This window comes from Mirounga leonina, unplaced genomic scaffold (genome assembly GCF_011800145.1).
Source record: "Mirounga leonina isolate KUSES-001 unplaced genomic scaffold, KU_Mleo_1.0 Mir_126, whole genome shotgun sequence".
Classification (NCBI taxonomy): Eukaryota; Metazoa; Chordata; class Mammalia; order Carnivora; family Phocidae; genus Mirounga; species Mirounga leonina.
In genome coordinates, this window is record NW_023270314.1 from 22,482,393 (window position 1) to 22,502,299 (window position 19,907).

The 19,907-nt window shown below is 49.8% G+C and overlaps 2 protein-coding genes across 3 annotated transcripts; both read right to left on the reverse strand.

Moving 5' to 3' along the window:
• Positions 1-326: 326 nt before the first annotated feature.
• Positions 327-3,535, reverse strand: MYL6 (myosin light chain 6). Of its 2 annotated transcripts, XM_035002402.1 has the most exons (7): positions 3,407-3,535; positions 3,142-3,169; positions 2,139-2,282; positions 1,737-1,910; positions 1,566-1,643; positions 1,218-1,263; positions 327-507 (listed from the first exon to the last, which is right to left on the reverse strand). In XM_035002402.1, exons 1-6 carry the CDS (start codon positions 3,407-3,409, stop codon positions 1,235-1,237), a joined length of 456 nt encoding a protein of 151 aa, XP_034858293.1. In that variant the 5' UTR covers positions 3,410-3,535; the 3' UTR covers positions 327-507; positions 1,218-1,234. The 2 variants fall into 2 exon arrangements, with proteins under 2 accessions (XP_034858293.1, XP_034858292.1); XM_035002401.1 differs by lacking the exon at positions 1,218-1,263.
• Positions 3,536-3,811: 276 nt separating this feature from the next.
• MYL6B (myosin light chain 6B) lies at positions 3,812-8,115 on the reverse strand. The gene is made up of 8 exons (XM_035002400.1): positions 8,050-8,115; positions 6,382-6,604; positions 5,632-5,659; positions 5,255-5,398; positions 4,851-5,024; positions 4,246-4,323; positions 4,057-4,094; positions 3,812-3,918 (listed from the first exon to the last, which is right to left on the reverse strand). Exons 2-7 carry the CDS (start codon positions 6,556-6,558, stop codon positions 4,066-4,068), a joined length of 630 nt encoding a protein of 209 aa, XP_034858291.1. The 5' UTR covers positions 6,559-6,604; positions 8,050-8,115; the 3' UTR covers positions 3,812-3,918; positions 4,057-4,065.
• Between the last annotated feature and the right edge of the window lie 11,792 nt (positions 8,116-19,907).

Below are 19,907 nucleotides of genomic sequence, written 5' to 3' on the forward strand. Positions count from 1 at the left end.
AGACACTCCCTGGGCTTTCCCCACCAAAGGCCGTCAGTGCTTGGGAGGGTGAGGGCTGGGTTTAACCAGTCGGAGGGCTAGGAGGACCTCCTGGGTAAGAGACAGAATGAGGACGGTCAGCCCTGGTCCTACAGGGATGTATGGCTTCCTTAATCCCCCAAGGGGTAGCCTTTGTAGTAGCATCAATGAATGGGGCCAGCATCTCTTAAATGACACAAAGATGGATCCTACCAGCCCTTCCCCCAGCTTTCCCAGCCCCTGGTCTGTTGACCCTAGATGGTCTCTCCTCCCCTTCACCCTGCTCACAAAGGAAAGCAGAACCATGCTTAGGGCACAGAGCAAGTTTATTTGGTGAATGCTGACAGCAAATATCATCCAAGAGAGACGAGCTGGCGAAGATGCTGTGACAGGAGGACCTAGGACGCCTTCAGGGCTACATGCAGTCTCACACAGGGGAAGACACAGGGCTCGAACGTCCTCAGCCATTCAGCACCATACGGACGAGCTCTGTGGATCAGAGAGACGGGTGAGCCAGGGAGTAGGGCTGCGGGGAGGGGTCCACCAGGGGCCAGGAGACCATAGGACCACAAGGGTAGCACAGGAGCGTGCCCGCAGAAACCAACCTTGGCTTTGCAGAGGAGCCACCTTGAGTCTGCCCAGTTCTCTCGGCCCCCAGCTCCCCTCCCACCCACTGTTAGCTCCTCCACCCCACCCTGAGCAGCAAGGACACAGCAGGAGGCAGAGAAGTTCTCAACTACACCTACAGCTACTGTCAGCCATTGGCAGGAGAAGACAGAGGTTTGGGTTAGGGTACCTCCAAGCTGCCCAGCAGAAGGAAGAAGAAAAGACTAATCAGCTATAGCAGCACGATGGGGCAGGCAACCAACCCCCCTATGCAACCACCTATCCCCAGGGCCAAAAGATCACCCTGAAGCAAGACGGGGACAGGCCGGTGCGAGTTCCCAGACACGAGCACCCCAGGCCCTATAAGCAAAACCTCAGAGCCCATTCTAGGAGAAAAGGAGGTACCACACCCCCAGGCTGTCTTCCTCTTTGAGGAACCCCTCCCCTCCCCTCCCCAGTCAGCTCCATGCAGAAACATGCTAGGAGGAAGTCAGATGGTAGTAGGGGTAGGGCAAGGGCTAGAGAGCAGAGCTTGGGCAGAAAAACACTGGGGAGGGGGCAACTCGAGAAGGGGAGGCTGGGAGGAGCCGTACCCGCCCCACTGGGCCCGTCACCCAGACAGGATATGCCTCACAAATGCTGCAGGAAGGAAGAGACATTCATGGTGAAGACCAGACACAGACATGGGGTGAAGGGGTCAGGCAGTAGGGGAACAGACATTCCCTTGATTTGACTCCCCATTCCTTCCCCCACACACACCCCCTTCACACATTATCCCTTCCTTTCCTGTCCTGTTCCCATGGCCTCCCACTCCTGGGCCAGGCTGGGCCCTGCTCCTTGCCTCCTGGCTTTTTGGAACCCAGGGAGCAGGGAGAGCCCCAAACGCCAGGCATGACCTGCCTGGACAGCTTGCTTCACGAGAGCCCCAGTTCATCCCTCACCTTCATAGTTGATACAACCATTGCTGTCCTCATGTCCTGCCACCAGCATCTCTACTTCTTCCTCCGTCATCTTCTCACCTGCAGAGGGAAAGAGAAAAAGCATTTTGGGAACTGGGTGGCGGGTGTGTATCAGGCGGCACCTCCGCTCAAGGAGCAAGGGCAGAGCCTTACCCAGGGTGACAAGAACATGCCGGATTTCAGCACCCATGACCGTGCCATTCCCTTCCTTGTCAAACACCCGAAGGCCTTCGACATAGTCCTCATAGGTGCCCTGGTCCTTGTTCTTGGCCACAGTCTGCAGCATGGGCAGGAAGTGTTCAAAGTCCAGCACCTTCACATTCATCTCTGCCATAAAGGAGGTGGAAGGAAAGTCACACGGGTTCTCAGGACTGAGGAGATTACGGGGACCACAAGTGAGCAGGTGGCTCCCACTCAAAGCAGGAGAAATCTGTGGGATTTGCTAGTTGAGACAAACCTGCTTGAGTCCTGGGCCTATGAAGATAAAGGGAAGCTCTCAGCTGAAGAACTGTAGACCCATTACCACACTGAGAAATTGTTCGTGAGGACCCTCACCATCACTCTTGGGGTTCCCCAGGACCTTGAGCACCTCGGCGTTGGTGGGGTTCTGGCCCAGGGCCCTCATCACGTCCCCACACTGGCTGTACAGGATCTTGCCATCCCCTGTCCGGTCAAACAGCTGAAAGGCCTCCTTGAACTCTGAAGATTGAGATACACATCAGCACTGAGCATATGGGGGTTAACCCATACTCTCCCTCACAACCCCTTCTGCCCATTCAACTTTGCTCATGCTGAGGAAACCAGGTATTTGTATCACTGTACACCCAAGTCCAGTAAGAGGGACCTAGTGTCCCTGCCTCCCAACACAGGTGTCCCACATAATGACACAGCCTTCCTCCCCCCTGGGCAGAACGGTAACATCCATTCACAGGCCCCTGTGCCTACAGCAAGCCTGCCCAGCCTCACTACTCTGCTCAGGGCAGGAATTTGCCACCGCCCTGTCTGGGTCCTGTCCTTATAAGGAAGTGGGAGCAGCAGCCTGGGACTGGGGTCATCCCAGCCTGCCACTTCCAACCCCTCCTGTACAGAAAGAGACCTTCAGAGGGTACAGCTGTGAAGTGTCCTCAGCAAATCCCCCTGTCCCCATTTCCTCAAAATTCCAGGTCACTGCTTTTTACAATCTTAACAATTCAAGCTGGGGCGGGGGTTATCACAGGAGGAGAAAAGAGGCAGAAGCTGATTAAAGGACAGGACCACAGGCAACTTAATACACCCTCCCCACACCACACACAGCAGGCATTAGGCGACCAAGTTGTTTCACATACCCACACCACCTAAAACTCACCCGGGGCTTGGGGCTCGGATCTAGAGTGGAAGGGGAGGGAGGAAGAAAGAGTGAGAAAAGAAAATGGAGGATCCAGAAAGAAGGAGAAGGGAATCCAGGAAGTACTTCCCTGGGGGTGCTGAAGAGATGACAGGTTGGGGTTAGGAGGTAGGTGCTAGAGGCGGGGGTCCCTCTCCCTAAACATGACCTCAGTAGGGGCCAGAGATTACTTACCTGCAGTCTGGTCCTCGGTGAAGTCACACTGCTCAGAGAAGAGGGGAGCAGTCAGCATCTGAACCCCTATCCCCCAAGCTTCCATCCCAGTCCCACAAACTCCTGTTCCGTGGGGGGGACTCGCTTCCCGACAGGACCGGACCCCCAAACTTTCCAACTCCACCCCCGACCTTCCAGGCCCTCAGGTTCCCTTTGCAAACCCCTACCCCCGACTTCCCGCCTCTCGCCCCAAATCCCGCTCATCGTTCCAGGTCCCGGGCCCCACCATCTTGACGGCTCCGCTCCGCGGGACCTTTTCCTGCAGTAATGGCTCCGATTCCCGGCCCAACCCTAGTCTTAGTACGTCCCAGTGACGTCACCCTCAGCTGATCCAGCCAATAGGAGTCCCGGCCTGGCTTTATGCAGATAATATCGCTACATTAGTAATGAGGTGGGCGGGGCCCGCTGCTGCTTCCTCCTGCATAGCCCTAGCTGGGGGGAGGAAACCGCCGAAGCGGGTCGAGCGGGGCGTGGGGAAGCTGCTCCTCCGTGCAGCGGGAAGATCAGAGGATATCGGATTGGGGAGAGGAGAGCCCACCCTGCCCGCCCCCCCTCCCTCCCTAACCCCCCTTCCCCCCCCCCCCCCCCCCCCCCCCCCCGTCCCACGACTGAAGAAAGCAACAGTCGGACGCCTAGGGAGGAATCGTCTCTTTATTTTGAAACAAGAGGTGGCCTCCTAGTGGCAGGAACGTGCTTCCGCCTGCCGGGGAAGGGGGGCAGTGTCCGACCCCGCTGCATCTGTGGAAAAAGACGAAAGCTGCCAAGGCCTGTCGCTCGCGCGCAGGAGGACACGAAAACGCACTTCCCTGCTTTTCTGCCCTGGCTGCGGGAAGGAAAGGAAACTTGCCTCTCCAGGTGGGGTGTGGGGAGCCCTACCTGGAGAGCTCAGACGCTTAGGATGTGCTTCAGGAAGGCTGTAGAGAGGAGGCAAGAGAGGTTCAGAAGCAGACCCTTCGATAATCCATCTGATTTTAGACAATCCAGGCCCCGGGTGTCCCCACCCACACACCGCGAGCCTTCTGCCTCCCCTCCTCCCCTGTCCCTTCTGCTCCTTTGGCTCCTCACCTTCATAGTTGATGCAGCCATTGCTGTCCTCGTGTCCTGCCAGAACAGTCTCCACCTCCTCTTCAGTCATCCTCTCTCCTGAGCCCCAGACATAGAATTTTAGTCCCTGCCCTCCCTCCTTCCCCAACCAGGCCTTTCTCTTCTGGGTGGTACCTTCTCTTCTCCCACCCTTGGAAACTTGCTCATAGCAACAGAACCCCAAAGGGATCCTCTCCTTGTAATGGTAACAGCTCGAATGTGTCCCTGCATCTTGCTTTCCATCTCATCTGCATTAGCACCTGGTGAAAGCTTTGACAGAGGGAAAGTGGATTCCAGAGGGTTAAGGGGCTACAAGATCACAGAGCACAAGCATCTCTTCCACCACAGAACATCAGGTTTTCCACCTCATCCCCTTTCCTCTGTCCTTTGGGAGGCATCTGCATGTACCCTCACTTCACCTCCTACAGGAAGAAGCCCTTCAGATTCTGCCGCCATGGCTCTGACCTTCTCAGTCTCCTGCCCATGACCTATAGGCCGATAATCCTTCCCTGGCTCTGCCTACTTGGCTAACTTTCTTGGTCCACCCCCTCCTCTCCAACCCACAGGAGTTCTGGTCCCTGCCTCACCCAGGGTGGTGAGGACATGTCTGAGCTCTGCTCCCATGACTTTGCCGTTCCCCTCTTTGTCAAACACCCGAAGCCCCTCCAGGTAGTCCTCATATGAGCCTTGGTCCCGGTTTTTGGCTACGGCCTGGAGCATGGGCAGGAAAGTCTCAAAGTCCACACGCCGGGACTTCAGCTCTAGAGGTTAGAAAGGGGAGGGAGAGGTCACTGTAGAGTCACCTTGCACCCAGCTCCCATCCCTACCACGAAGGCTTTCATCCTGTTCAACATTCAGTTTGTTTTTCTACCCGGAGTTTGACAGTTTTTGAAGTCCTGAGACCCACCCCAGTATCCTTTGTCACCTTGCCAACATTCCTCGGTTCCACCACCACCCCGAAAACCCGCATTGTTCCAGGCGTCCCCCTCACCATCACTCTTGGGGTACCCCAGGACCCTGAGCACCTCGGCGTTGGTGGGGTTCTGGCCCAGGGCCCTCATCACATCCCCACACTGACCGTACAGGATCTTGCCATCCCCTACTCGATCAAACAGCTCAAAGGCCTCCTTGAACTCTGAAGTACAAGAAGAGGTCAGTGTTGGGACCAGGGTTTCCCATCACCACCCCTCCCCCACCCCGACAGAAAGGAGGTTCAGAAACTATGTGCTAGGGCTGGGCAGAATAGGGGACACAAAGACCACTAGCGTGGAAGTTTTCAAGGTTGGGACTGGAGTCGGGAATAGAAAGAGGATCTGACCAGGGGCTTGGGACTAGACCGTGGAGCTTAAGGGACCAGCTTCGCCTCACCCTCCAGCTGATCCTTGTTAAACTCGATCTGTGGAAGAAAAGAGCAGGTGAGGAGGGATGACAGGGCTCATTCAATCTCTCTCCAGCACTCCTCCCAACCAACTGGCAGCCACTTCTGGGGAGGGGCTCAACGAGACCAGGCGGGGAGCCCAGCCACCTCAGTCCCATTCCCAGCTCTGGACCTTGGGAGAATCCCAAGAGGGGGAATTATGGGGGGGAGGGTTTCCTGGGAACAGGGTTAATCCCATGCCACCTGTTTCCCTCCCTCCAGGGCCCTGAGCTCTGCATCCCTCACATAACTGGGGACTGAACAAAAGCTAAATTTACCCCTGGCCCCCAGCTGTGATTGTCTAACAAGTCTGTCCTCTTCAGCCTTCCCTCCTGGGGTTCAGGGCTGTGGCTTTTAGAATTGAACTGTCAGCCAGAAACAGGCACCAGTTCCCTCTCTTCACCTTGAAACTGTCCTCAGAACCCAGATGTTCCCCATCTCACGGGTCCCTGCCTCCAGCACGGGGGTCAGTGAGAATGTGTGTACGTACCCACACACATGTTATAGGTTAGAGGGAGAGAACAAAAAAGAACAGCAGAGTCATAAGCCTGGATGCTTCCAAAGGGGGGACTAAGAGAAATCTCTAATATCTGTCCAGTGCTTACTGATTCCCTGTCTTCTAGATACCCCCAAATCCCCTAGGCTGTTTCCCACCCTGTATCATCCCTTCCAAATTCTTTCCTCACTTTCCCGGGACTCACCACCACTTTGGAGAGATCGATGGGGGGCTCCTGGGTTTTCTGAGGGGCGGGAGGGGCAGCTGGAGCTGGCTCAGCCTTGGTCTTGGCTGGAGGGGCCCCTGCTGCTGGTTTGGCAGCAGGCTTGGCAATAGAGGGTCCCGCTGGTTTCTTCATGGGAACATCCTTCTTGGGAGGCATGATGTCCGGTGGCCAAAGGACAGTGTGCCGATGGGGGCACCCATCTCTGTTTAAATAGCCAGGGAGTCTGGGATGTCAAGGGGCGGGGGCAGGGGCAGGGAGCCAGTTGGCGGTGGGGAGGGTGAGATAGAGGAGAGATATGCTGGCCTGCCCTGGACTCCTATGGTTCAGGACTCCTGCCCCAAGGTCTTCTCTCTTCTGTTCACTCGGCCCCAAATGCTGGCCAGAACAATGGCCCCTTTGGGGGCAGGGGAAGGAAGCCAGAGACTGCCCAGAATGAGGGAGTCAACCTCCGGGGTAAGGATAGGATGCTTGCCAGTGACAGACACTGACATAGGGGTGAAGCAAAGAAGAGGATCCAGGTATTCCAGGCCTCAAGCCCCTGACACAGAGTAGCCCTTTTTTCTAGCAGCTTTAGGTTCTTAAAGGCTGAGGCAGGGAGGGGGGCCTTGTGAAGTAGGATTGTTAAAGTGGGGTCTGGGAGGGGCACCTGGCTGGCTCAGTCAGTAGAACATGCAACTCCTGATCTCTCCGGGTTGTGGGTTCGGGCCCCACATTGGGGGTGCAGACTACTCAAAAATAACATCTTAAAAAAAAATTGGGGTCTGGGAGCAGTGAAAGGTGAAAAAAACAAGCAGGTCCTCCACTTCCCTCTGACCACGGTTGAGAAGCAGGGGTAGTTGACCCCACAGACTAATAATCCCCAAATCTTACAGTCCCTGCTGCCCTCCCTCCCAGCCCAGAACTGGGATTGTGCACAATGTAGATAAAGAATAGTATCAGAAAGAGGAGTGTGACACCCCCCATTGTCTCCTTTCCCAGTATTGTATTAAGGGTGAGGGTGGGGGCAAGGATCAGGTTTAACACCCACCACCCATAATCCCAAGGAAGGAACCCTTTTGCACAAGCCCACGGTCATTCAAGTCCGACAAAGGCAGGGTGCCTGCTGAACTTGCAGGGACTCACTCTGTGGTGGCACCTGAGGGGAAGGGCAGGCCCTGAGAGGCAAAGGACCTAAATTCTAAAATCTCTAATAAAAAGGATGTGGGAGGTCCTATGGGCTCTCCAGGTACTTAACCCCCAACCAGAGAATAATAACCCTGACACTGGCTCCAGGTCCCAAACCTTGCCGGGGACACCAGGGTAGGGTCTAAGTCAGAGGTGGGTTGGGAGAGGGGAGAGGTTGCTGGCTATTTTGTTCTAGGGATAAGGAAGGAAAGGATTTAGGCAGCGTTCTGAGGAAGATAGTAGTGATTCCACTTAGACCCTGGGGTTCAGAGAGTTGAATCTGTCTCCCACTTGCAAAAAATGCGTCTGAATCTCATTACTGAACATTGTCCCATTTTAGAAAAATCAGAATCATTCCACCCTCCCAGAATACATCACACACACACACACACACACACGCACACGCACACGCACGCACGCACGCACACCTTAAATCAAGCTTAAATAAAGGAAAGAGTCCCTCCCCAGCTCCCAAAAACTCACCCTGCGGGGTCCAGGTAAGGGCGGAGGCGGGGCGCTGGGAGGAGGCTGCGGGCCCCGAAGGGTTAACTCCAGCGGCCTCGAAGCATGCCGGGAGTCGTAGTCCTCGAGCGCCCGCGGGCTCACGGGAAACGCGGCTCTCTAGCTGGAAGAGGACGCCCGAGCAGTGGCTTCCGGCAGGTGGCGGCCGTTGGTGACTCAGGCTGTTTTGGCGCTCTTCTTGTCCCGGAACTAAAAGGCAACGATCAGCTTACAGTCCATTCCCCTGACCCTAAAACCGTGCGGGGGCCCCCCCGCACAAGGGATGTCTCCCTTGCCCAGCCGTGCGTTCCCCGTTTGGCGTGGGCTGGGGTGTGTGCCCGCATCGGCCGGTGGGAGAACGCCGAACCAGGGTCAAGGGCGAAGCTGCCGCAGGCCGGGTGGAAGGCGCTCACTGCCGCGGAGACAGTGGTGCGGTCGGCTTAGCTTAACCTCGCGGTTTGGTAGTAAGGGCAGAGGCCACTGAGTTGCTGTGTGACTTGGGACAGTAACTCCAAGGTTTTTCTTTTTCTTCTCTTCTGTTTTTAAATGAGCTGGTAGTTGAAGTAAATGTTAAGATTTGGAATTAAGCATGGTCACCGGCCCCGGTTTCTCCCACGTTGAAGTTTCTCCATACTGCGGCCGGGACCTCGCGGGCCCGCCTGGAGCGGAGGCTTGGCCGTCCGGCCCTTTCAGTCTGGGACCTCTCTGCCGGCATTGGACACCTCATTCCCCAAACCATTATCAGAGGTGCCACCTGTGCTGGGAGGGAACCAGCCGGTCAGGCCCTGATACAGGAAGTGCCCTGGCCGTGCCCCTGGGGCTGGAGGCTGGGGCTACCTGGGCGTGCAGGCAGAGAGGTTCAGAGTAGAAAGCCCACCCAAGGTCGGGAGGGCGAGGTATAAATAAACGTTATGGGCAGTGAGTGATGTTTGGGGTTGGGGCAAGCTGCTCGGAAGAGTAAAAATGTTAGCAGCTATCCCAGAGGCCACCACCGAGCCCTTACCGCTCGAGGGGCTAAATTATCTCAGGCAGCAAAGGGGGAGCTTAAGAGAATGGGCTCACACCCCTCAGTTTAGATTGGAACCCAGGTTCTACCAGGTATCTGCTGGTAACCTCTGGCAAATGTAGTTACCTCTGTGTGCCTCAGTTCCCCCATCTGTAAAATAAGGATAATAGTACCTAGCTCATAAGGCTGTTGGAAGGAGGAGATGTGTTAATATTTGTAAAATAGAATGGGCCTGGCACAGAGTAAGTAGTATGTGTTTGTGAAATAAATTTCCTTTACTCTTCCCAATATATGAAGTAGTTGGTATTTCCCCATTTTATACCCATAAAGGATCACTGGGCCTGAAGAAATGCAGGAAGAAGAAATACGTTTCTTATAAGTGTTTGGTTACAAGGCTGTGAAGAGCTGTATCACAAATGCCTTTTTGTGTCTTTCATCATGTCAGCAGTAGTTGATTTGGAAAATGCGGTTTATCTGATTTTTTTTTTCCTCTTCCCCTTGGTCTAGCTGTAGCCCTCTTTTGGCACTTTGTCAGGTAGAAGCGGTTATGGCATCATCTGACTTTCTAGCATTTTTGTCTGCTTTATAAAGAAGTAGTGCAGGGGCGCCTGGGCGGCTCAGATGGTTAAGTGTCTGCCTTCAGCTCAGGTCAGGATCCCAGGGTCCTGGGATCGAGCCCCGCATCGGGCTCCCTGCTTAGTGGGAAGCCTGCTTCTCCCTCTCCTACTCCCTCTGCTTGTGTTCCCTTTTTCGCTGTGTCTCTCTCTGTCAAATAAATAAATAAAATCTTAAAAAAAAAAAAAAAAAAGTAGTGCAAAGAGAAAACATGAAGGCTCTTGGCAAACAGATTGGAGGAATGGCCTTCATTTTTTGTACATTCTTGTCTTTTAATCATAAATAATGCAAACTGTACTGAACATGATCTTAACCGGGCATAAGTGATTTCTACAACATGTATGTGGATTTTCTGTGACAAATGCCTCTCTCCTCTCTCCCCGCATAGCATGTGATTTGTATGTTTTTAGGGATTGCATATTTATTCTAATATTACTTTCAACATAAAATAATTAGAAAGGGCAAGTCTTTAAAAGTAAAAGAAACATACACATTAAAAAACCTAAGAACAGGGCGCCTGGGTGGCTCAGTTGGTTAAGCAACTGCCTTCAGCTCAGGTCATGATCCTGGAGTCCCTGGATCGAGTCCCGCATCGGGCTCCCTGCTTGGCAGGGAGCCTGCTTCACCCTCTGACCCTCCCCCATCTCATGTGGTTTCTCTCTCTCTCTCAAATAAATAAATAAAATCTTTAAAAAAAACCCCAAAAAACTAAGAACAGGGACGCCTAGGTGACTCAGTCGGTTGAGCATCCGTTGAGCATCTGAGTCTTGATTTTGACTCAGGTCATGATCTCATGTGGGCTCCACTCTGGGCTTGGGGCCTGCTTAACGTTCTCTCTCTACCTCTGCCCCTCCCCCCTGCATGCCTGTGCATGCACTTTCTCTCTCTTGAAAAACAAGAAAAAAAAACAAAAACTAGTAGAACAACTTTAGGAATTTCACAGCACTTATAGATCTTCAGTTACTTGAATAATTGTGGGTTCACCCTGTAGAGCTTAACTATAATTGTGGGTTCACCCTATAGAGCTTAACTAGCTCTTTGAACACTAGCTAATGTGTTAAGGTGCATAATAGTTTAGGAAGAGCGAACACTATTTCCTAAGTAAATAGGAGAGAATTTATTAGGAAAAATGTCTTCAGTCCTTTGGCATTTTGACCAGGAAGTGGTATTCATGGTAACCCATAACCAGGATGTTTTATGATACATGAGTAGTTTATAAAGTCTTTTCCAAGTCCCATTTATTTATTTATTTATTTATTATTTTTTTTAAAGATTTTATTTATTTATTTGAGACAGGGAGAATGAGAGAGACAGAGCACACATGAGAGGGGGGAGGGTCAGAGGGAGAAGCAGGCTCCCCGCTGAGCAGGGAGCCCGATGCGGGACTCGATCCTGGGACTCCAGGATCATGACCTGAGCCGAAGGCAGTCGCTTAACCAACTGAGCCACCCAGGTGCCCCAAGTCCCGTTTTTGTAAGCCCACACTAGATGCAAGATAGAAGCAGAAAAATACGTTTTATGGTAAGTACGCTAGCTTCATTTTTTTAATGCTCTAAAACAGTGGTTCTCCGACTTAGCTGTTCTCCTGGGAGCTTTGTAAACAGACAGACTTCCAGACTCTGCCCGCAAAGATTCTGACTCTAGGTCTGTGTTAGGGCCTGGGAATCTATTTGAAATATTTTTAGCTACAGAAAGGACAGAGAACAAACTAACATAGGTAACTACAGCTTTAATAAGAGGAGTGATCTTTTCAAAATGTGCATTTGATCATGTCATCTCCCTACCTAAAATCCTTCCATGTGTTTTGATAAAGACTAAATCTTTAGTTGGCCCGCAAACCCCAGCAGCTTCAAACACTGACTGCTTGTTCCGGCCCCACCTCTATACTAGCCACATCTACTAGCATTCGGATCTTCAAAGGGGCCATGTTCCCTTTTCTCAGGTTGTTGCCACGTCCTTTCTGTCTCTGCCCCCTCTCCCTGCCAACACACACTCTTTCTAGGGCCGAGCAGAGTACAGTGCCTGGCATGTACTGGGCAGTCAAATATCTGGAGAATGAATGGCTAGCTGGATAAAAGGGAACTGACACTAGTAAGTTACTTATAGGGAGATAGATTCGGGATTCAGGAGATCGAGAGAGTTCCCAGGTATTTTTACCCTGTAGTAGAACATGAGGTGATTGATTTGCTAAAATAAGAAAGAGGAGGAGGTGGCTTGAGAAAGTCGTGAAGGTTTGAAACAGGTGTGATGAAAAGCGGGAGACGGCTTACTGGGGACCCCGTCACAGATGCTCATTTGACATTTCCCGAGTGTGCTGTGTGCTCCCTGCATGAACTTGCTGGGCAGCATGGAGGGCGGTTGCTGTGGGAGATCGAGCTTGTAATGGAACCAACCCACGAGGGAGTGATCTCCTCCGTTCAGCAGTACTCAGCTGCTTGGATGAATGAGCTAGAACAGTGTTGTGGGGTAGGGATGATGGATGACCATGGAAGCGATTGGGAGTCTGAGTCCAAGAGGGTTTGTGGTCTGGGCCACATAGAGAAATGAGTATAAAAGTGGCCTATTGGGGCATCTGGCTAGCTCAGAGGATAGAGCGTGCGACCCTTGATCTCAGGGTCATAAGTTCAAGCCCCACATTTGGTGTAGAGCTTACTTTAAAAAAAAAAAAGGTGGCCTATTAGATTGAGAGACTATAGAAAGTCATCAACAGGCTTGGGTCTCGAGGTTGAAGAAATAAGATAGTTGGAGAAAATAGTGCATTTGAGATTAAAATTTCAAAGGATATAGAGGAAGACAGGAACTAGGTTGAGTGGCCATGAGAGTGAATGATTGAAAGGGTAGGGAGGTGAAGGTTATTGGATCTGAGGAGAATGTTCCTTAGGGCTTTTTCAGTTGCAAATAGCAAAAATCTGACTAAAACTGGCTAACCAATAAAGAGGATTCGTTGGCTTATGCAATTGAAAAGTCAAGAGGTAGGGTGGGATTCAAGTTCATTTTGATCCAGAGATTTCATGACATCGCAAAGGGATTTTCTAATTTTCTTGTCACTGTCCTCCATTTGTTAGCTTCTTACTTGGATTCCCCCGCTGAGCTGCACAGGTATCACATCCTTATACCACAAGAGGAAGAGAGGGAGCTTTTCTTTTTTTAATTTGGAAGTATTTATTATTATTATTTTTAAATAGGCTTTACGTCCAACATGGGGCTTGAACTCATGACCCTGAGATTAGGAGTCTCATGCTCTACTGACTGAGCTAGCCAGGCGCAGCAGAGTGAGCTTTTCTTCACCATTGGAATCAGTTCCTGAACTTCACTCTAACTAGACTGACAGAAAAATGCCCATCAACCCTTGAATTAATCACCATGACTAGGGAAATAACGTGCCCTGTTTGGCTTGGGCATGGGGGTTTTGCCCGCCCCTGTGACAAAGAGGATGGTGTTACTCTGACGGGCCAGTCAGGGTTTGTCTGCCATTGGAGGTGTATTGGAGTCAGTCCAAATGGGGAGGAGTAGAAAGGACATTGGGGAGGGAACCTACATTGTCCACCCCAGTGAGGAACTATGATGTTAATTATTGCCTTATACATTGAAGACGCCAGGATGGCAACAGTACTCCAGGTGCCATACCCTTCAGTAACTATTGAGTGCCTGTGTATTTAGTGAATGACCGAGATGAGAGAAGGTAGAGACGGTGTATCAGATTGGCATCAACTCCAAAGGAGCTGAGATTTTTACTGCTCTGAGAATAACAGTGGGGAAGCAGCATTGGGATGCAAGGAGAATGTGGACCCCACCTCCCAGTATAAGAATATGGGGTTCACGGAAGGGAGCAGTCTCCCCTTGAGGGTGCTCCAGGTGAGTGAGGTCTCTTGGGAGGTAAGCCAGATTTCAGAGGAGGCCAGAGTGAGCTTTGTGTAAATAAAGGTAAAGAATTTTAAGGGGTAGAGTGGGTTGGAAGTGTTATGTAGACATAGGTTTGCAGAGGTGATATAAGGCCCCTCAGATGCTCTCTTAGCTCCCCTTTATTCTTTGTACCTTTCTTATGTTCAGTTTTGTGTATATAATCACTCTTATTTGCCTGATCCTAGATTTTTAGTCCTTTTTCTTCTTTTTTTTTTTTTTTTAAGATTTTTATTTATTTATTTATTTGAGAGAGAGAGAAGGAGAGACAGTGAGAGAGCACAAGCGGGGTGGAGAGGGAGAAGTGGGCTCCCTGCAGAGCAAGGAGCCCGATGCAGGGCTCGATCCCAGGACCCTGGGACCATGACCTGAGCTGAAGGCAGACACTTAACCGACTGAGCCACCCAGGCGCCCCCTTTTTCTTCTTTCTATTGAGGTATAATGGACATGTAACATTAGTTTTAGGTGTGTAACGTGATTCTGTATTTTTATACATTGTGAGATAATCACCACAATGAGTTTTTGTTTTTTTTTTAAGATTTTATTTATTTATTTGACAGAGAGAGAGAGAGGGAACACAAGCAGGGGGAACAGCAGAGGGAGAGGGAGAAGCAGGCTTCCCGCAGAGCAAGGAGCCCGATGTGGGGCTCGATCCCAGGACCCCGGGATCATGACCTGAGCCGAAGGCAGACGCTTAACCGACTGAGCCACCCAGGCACCCCACCACAATGAGTTTTAATTAACGTCCATCACCACACATAGTTAGAAAAAAATTTTTTTCTTATGATGAAAACTCACCTCTAATCTTAGCAACTTTCAAATATGCACTACAGTATTATTAACTATAGTTCCCATGCACATGTACATTACATCTCCAGGACTTATTCATTTTATAACTGGAAGTTTGTTCCTTTTGACCCTCTTCGCCTATTTCTCCTACAATCGGAGCTGTCCCTCCCCTCCCCTCACAACCATTCTGTTTTCTGAATCTGTGAGCTCAGTGTTTTGTTTTTACAGTTAAGTGAGGTCATACAGTATTTGCCTTTTTTTTTTTTAAGATTTTATTTATTTATTTGACAGAGAGAGACACAGCGAGAGAGGGAACACAAGCAGGGGGAATGGGAGAGGGAGAAGCAGGCTTCCCAAGGAGCAGGGAGCCCGATGCGAGGCTCGATCTAAGGACCCTGGAATCCCAACCCCAGCAGAAGGCAGACGCTTAACCGACTGAGCCCCCCCCAGGCGCCCCTTGAGTAGGCCTTTTTTTTTTTTCTTTAAAGATTTTATTTATTTATTTGACAGAGACACAGCAAGAGAGGGAACACAAGCAGGGAGAGTGAGAGAGGGAGAAACAGGCTTCCCGCGTAGCAGGGAGCACGATGCAGGACTCAGTCCCAGGACCCTGGGATCATGACCCGAGCCGAAGGCAGACGCTTCACGACTGAGCCACCCAGGCGCCCCAGTATTTGCCTTTCTCTGACTTAACTTCATTTAGCATAATGCCCTAGAGGTCCATCCATATTGTTGCAAGTGGCAGGTTTTCCTTTTTTTTTTAATGGCTAAATAATATTTCATTGTATGTATATGCCGCATGATCCTAATTTTTAAAATATGTATTCCTTAATCAAGTTAGTTTTTCCTCCTTATGTTGGTCACCTCATGGCCTTAAAGAAGGCTGCTTCAGCTCCAGGCGTCACATCCTTCCTACAGTGACGCAACTAGAAAGGAAGGAGGCAGTGAGGGCTTTCTTCTGTTGACACTCCAGTCCCCAACTGAGTTCCTCTTACATCTTACTGACTAAAGCTGGGGCTACACAGAGCCACCCCAAGTTACAAGGGAGGCTGGGAAAGAGTATCTAGCAGAGAGGATCATGATGAGCGCCCCAGGGCCGGCACGCTGCCACCAGGAATGCTCTGGGATTCCGTATGTCGGGAAGAGGGGAAACGGCTGTTGGGCAGTCGACGGTACTGCCACACCCAGTGGACCACAGCCCGTTGGGCCTGTAAAGCCACATTTCTTTTTTTTTTTTTTAAAGATTTTTATTTATTATTTATTTGACAGAGATAGAGAGCACAAGTAGGCAGAGAGGCAGGCAGAGGGAGAGGGAGAAGCAGGCTCCCCACCGAGCAGGGAGCCCGATGCGGGACTCGATCCCAGGACCCTGAGATCATGACCTGAGCCGAAGGCAGTCACTTAACCGACTGAGCCACCCAGGTGCCCCGCCACATTTCAAGAGAGTAGTATTTGTGGGGTGCCTGGCGAGCTCCGAACCTATGACTCCTGATCTTGGCTTGTGAGTTCGAGCCCCACACGGAGGGTAGAGATTAGTTAAATAAATAAAACTTAAAAAAAAAAAAAAAGAGGGTCATATTTGCAGACATTGGTGACAGTGTCCCCGTACGCATTGGTATCTACCTTTCTCCGGAAGAGGCAGGCATCCTGTATGTGTTAGTGTCCAAGGCCGGCTGTTTGAGAAGTAACAGATGTACATTTGTTTAATTCTTGTGATTAATGACCCTTAATTTGTTCCATCTTTGTCTATATAAGTACAACAATGTACTGAATTGTGTCTCGTCTTGCATTTAGTATGTAGATCAGTACCTCCTCCCTTATATGCCCCTAACTGGCAAAGGTTGGGAAAGATTAGGGACCTTCTGGATGGGAGAATTTGTGCCATGTCCTCTAGTTTTCTGGAAATGTAATTACTTGAATGATGAACTAGACCAAGAGTGCTTCTTAACCAACTGAGCCACCCAGGCGCCCAGACCAAGAGTGCTTCTTAAAATCACACATTGCAAGATCCCTATTTGTATTATCTGAAGCCAGCTAGGCCAGCAGGCCTTGGGCCACACGCCCAGTATTGAACAACTCGATAAGAGACTTTAGAAATACAAGTTTCTCTGCCCTGTGTTTTTTGGGTTTTCCTTCCTCAATTAAGTTTCTGGGTTGGGGGGAGGGCAGCTGTGTCCTCTTGCTCATGGTCAAGGCTTGAGAATCCTCTTTAAAAAAAAAAAAAAAAGATTTTATTTATTTATTTGACAGAGAGAGAGAGATAGCAAGAGAGCAAACACAAGCACGGGGAGTGGGAGAGTGAGAAGCAGGCTTCCCACCGAGCAGGGAGCCCAACGTGGGGCTCGATCCCAGGACCCTGGGATCATGACCTGAGCCAAAGGCAGACGCTTAACAACTGAGCCACCCAGGCGCCCCTTGAGAATCCTCTTAAGTTGATGGGAAGGAAACGGAGACAGCAGAAGACCAGCAGTGAGTACACAAGAGTTATTGAAAAAAAATAGGAGCTTCGTTCATGGGTGGCATGAAGTTTAAATTCAGCTTTTGCTAATAAGGTGAATTTTGACAACACCTTGTGGAACTGAGTTTAGTTTTATCCCCCTGAGCCTTTCCTCTCCTCCCAGTGGACAGCATCCTAAGGTTTATATTCTTCCAGAGAAGATGATAAAGCATCCCCCCCCCTCCAAAGGCAGTTCTGAAATCACCTGGTCCACGGAGCCTATTTTCAGTAATCTGCTCTTCCTCCCCACCCCCTCCCCACTCTCTTTCCATCTGGTAGTTGGACAGAGTGCAGCTTCTCTAGCTGCCATTTAAGGAAGGGTCCAAAGGGAGCAGAGCTCAAAGTGAGCATATCTGAATGGTTAGAAAATATTTCTCATTTTGCAGCCCATCACGTAGGCCTGAAGCCTTTGTGGATATGGTGACACCTGCCACTAAGACACACTGTGGTCCCGTGCTGGGGCGCAGAGCTTCCAGGTTCACGGCTTAGGAGTCCTTTCCCTGCACAGCCCACGAGATCATAACGGACAGCGGACGGCAGACGGGTAACTGCCTTCATTCGTCCCTGTGACTGGGAACGAGTCTTTCCTTTTTTTTTTTTTTTTAAAGATTTTATTTATTTATTTGACAGAGAGAAACACAGCAAGAGAGGGAATACAGCAGGGGGAGTGGGAGAGGGAGAAGCAGGCTTCCTGCTGAGCAGGGAGCCCGATGCAGGGCTCGATCCCAGGACCTGGAATCATGACCTGAGCCGAAGGCAGATGCTTAACGACTGAGCCACTCAGGCGCCCCGACTGGGAATGAGTCTTACTGAGAAACTCAAAAGGAGCCACTTCACACAGGTCCCTTGACCATCCTCAACGGAACCAACATTCTCATTCTCAGTGGCTGCATCCACAGTAGGTTGTGACCACTAATTAAATTGACATGATTCATAAATCGAAAGCCTTTTTTTTTTTTAAGTTTAGCTTGCATTTTTTCCCTTTTTTATTTAAAAAAATTAACATTGACATAGAACATTAAATTCGTTTCAGGTATGCAACATATTATTTGTATACATCTCAAAATGATGAACAGTAAGTCTAGTTAACAGTTAACATCTACCACCTTCTGTAGTTACAAATTTTTTTCCTTGTGATGAGAACTTTTCAGATCTCTTGCCTTAGCAACTTTCAAATATACAGTATGGTATTATTAACCATAGTCACGATGCTGTACGTTGCATCCCAGGTCTTATTTTATAGCTGGAAGTTTGTGTCTTTTTTTTTTTTTTAAAGATTTTATTTTTATTTATTTGACAGAGAGAGACACAGCGAGAGAGGGAACACAAGCAGGGGGAGGGGGAGAGGGAGAAGCAGGCTTCCCGCAGAGCAGGGAGCCCGATGCGGGGCTCGATCCCAGGACCTTGGGATTGTGACCTGAGCCGAAGGCAGACGCCCAACGACTGAGCCACCCAGGTGCCCCGGAAGTTTGTGTCTTTTGACCCCCTTCACCCATTTCTCCCATCCCCCAACCTCCACCTCTGGAATCACCAATATGTTCTCTGTATCTATGAGCTTTTTTTTAGTATTATTACTAGATTCCACATGTAAGTGAGATCATACAGTATTTGGCTTTGACTTGTTTCACTTAGCATAATGCTCTCGAGGTCCATCCATGTTGTTGCAAGTGGTAAGATTTTCTTCCTTTTATGACTGCATAATATTCCGATGTGTGTGTATGAGTGTATGTGTGTGTGTGTATACACACATGCACACCCCACATTTCTTTACCCATTCATTCTTCAGTGGTCACTTAGGTTGTTTCCCTGTCTTGGCTATTGTAAATAATGCTGCAGTGAATATGGGGGTTCAGGTATCTTTTTGAGGTAGTGATTTCCTTTAGATGTATACCAGAAGTGGAATTGTTGGATCACATGGCAGTTCTATTTTTAATTTTTTGAGGGCCCTCCGTGCTGTTTTCCCTAGTGCTTGCACTAGTTTATATCCCACCAACAGTGTACGAGGGTTCCTTTTCTCACCCACACTTGTTATTTCTTGTCTTTGTGATGATAGCCATTCTAACAGGTGTGAGGTAATGTCTGATTGTGGTTTAAATTTGCATTTCCCTGATGATTTGTGATGGTGGCTATCTTTTCAGGTACTTGTTGGCCATCTGTACGTCTTCGGAAAAATGTCTATTCAGATCTGCCCATTTTTTTAATTGGATTTCTTTTTTTTTGTTATTGTGTTGTGTGAGTTCTTTATATATTTCAAATATTAATGCCCTATCAGATTTGCAAATATTTTCTCCCATTCGGTAGTTTGCCTTTTCATTTTGTTGGTTTCGTATGCGGTGCGGGAACTTTTTAGTTTGATGTAGGTGATTATTTTGCTTTTGTTGCCTTTGCTTTCGGGTATCACATTAAAAAATGTCATTGCTGGGCGCCTGGGTGGCTCAGTCGTTGGGCGTCTGCCTTCGGCTCAGGTCATGATCCCAGGGTCCTGGGATCGAGTCCCACATCGGGCTCCCTGCTCGGCAGGAAGCCTGCTTCTCGTTCTCCCACTCCCCCTGCTTGTGTTCCTGCTCTCGCTATCTCTCTGTCAAATAAATAAATAAAATCTTTAAAAAAAAAATGTCATTGCTGGGCGACTGGGTGGCTCAGTTGGTTAGGCGACTGCCTTTGGCTCAGGTCATGATCCTGGAGTCCCAGGATCGAGTCCCATATCGGGCTCCTTGCTCGGCAGGGGGTCTGCTTCTCCCTCTGACCCTCCCCCCTCTCATGTGCTCTCTCTCTCTCTCATTCTCTCTCTCAAATAAATAAATAAAATCTTAAAAAAAAATGTCATTGCCAAGACCTATGTCAAAGAGCTTGTCGCATATTTTTTCTAGTTTTGTGGTTTCTGGTCTTACATTCAAGTGTTTAATCCATTTTTAGTTAATTTTTGTGTAGGGTGTAAGATAGTGGTCCAGTCTCATTGTTTTTGCATGTGGCTGTCTAGTTTTCCCAGTGCCATTTATTAAAGAGACTGTCCTTTCCCCATTCTCTAGGATA

Coding starts and splice junctions, on each gene's coding strand:
- MYL6B (XM_035002400.1), bottom strand. CDS start 6,558: ATGCCTCCCAAGAAGGATGTTCCCATGAAGAAACCAGCGGGACCCTCT. Junction 4,324..4,850: donor ACATGTCCTCACCACCCTGG/GTGAGGCAGGGA, acceptor TCTGGGGCTCAG/GAGAGAGGATGACTGAAGAG. Junction 4,095..4,245: donor TGGCTGCATCAACTATGAAG/GTGAGGAGCCAA, acceptor TCCTCTCTACAG/CCTTCCTGAAGCACATCCTA.
- MYL6 (XM_035002401.1), bottom strand. Junction 2,283..3,141: donor CACCGAGGACCAGACTGCAG/GTAAGTAATCTC, acceptor CTCAATCTTCAG/AGTTCAAGGAGGCCTTTCAG. Junction 1,644..1,736: donor GCATGTTCTTGTCACCCTGG/GTAAGGCTCTGC, acceptor TTCCCTCTGCAG/GTGAGAAGATGACGGAGGAA.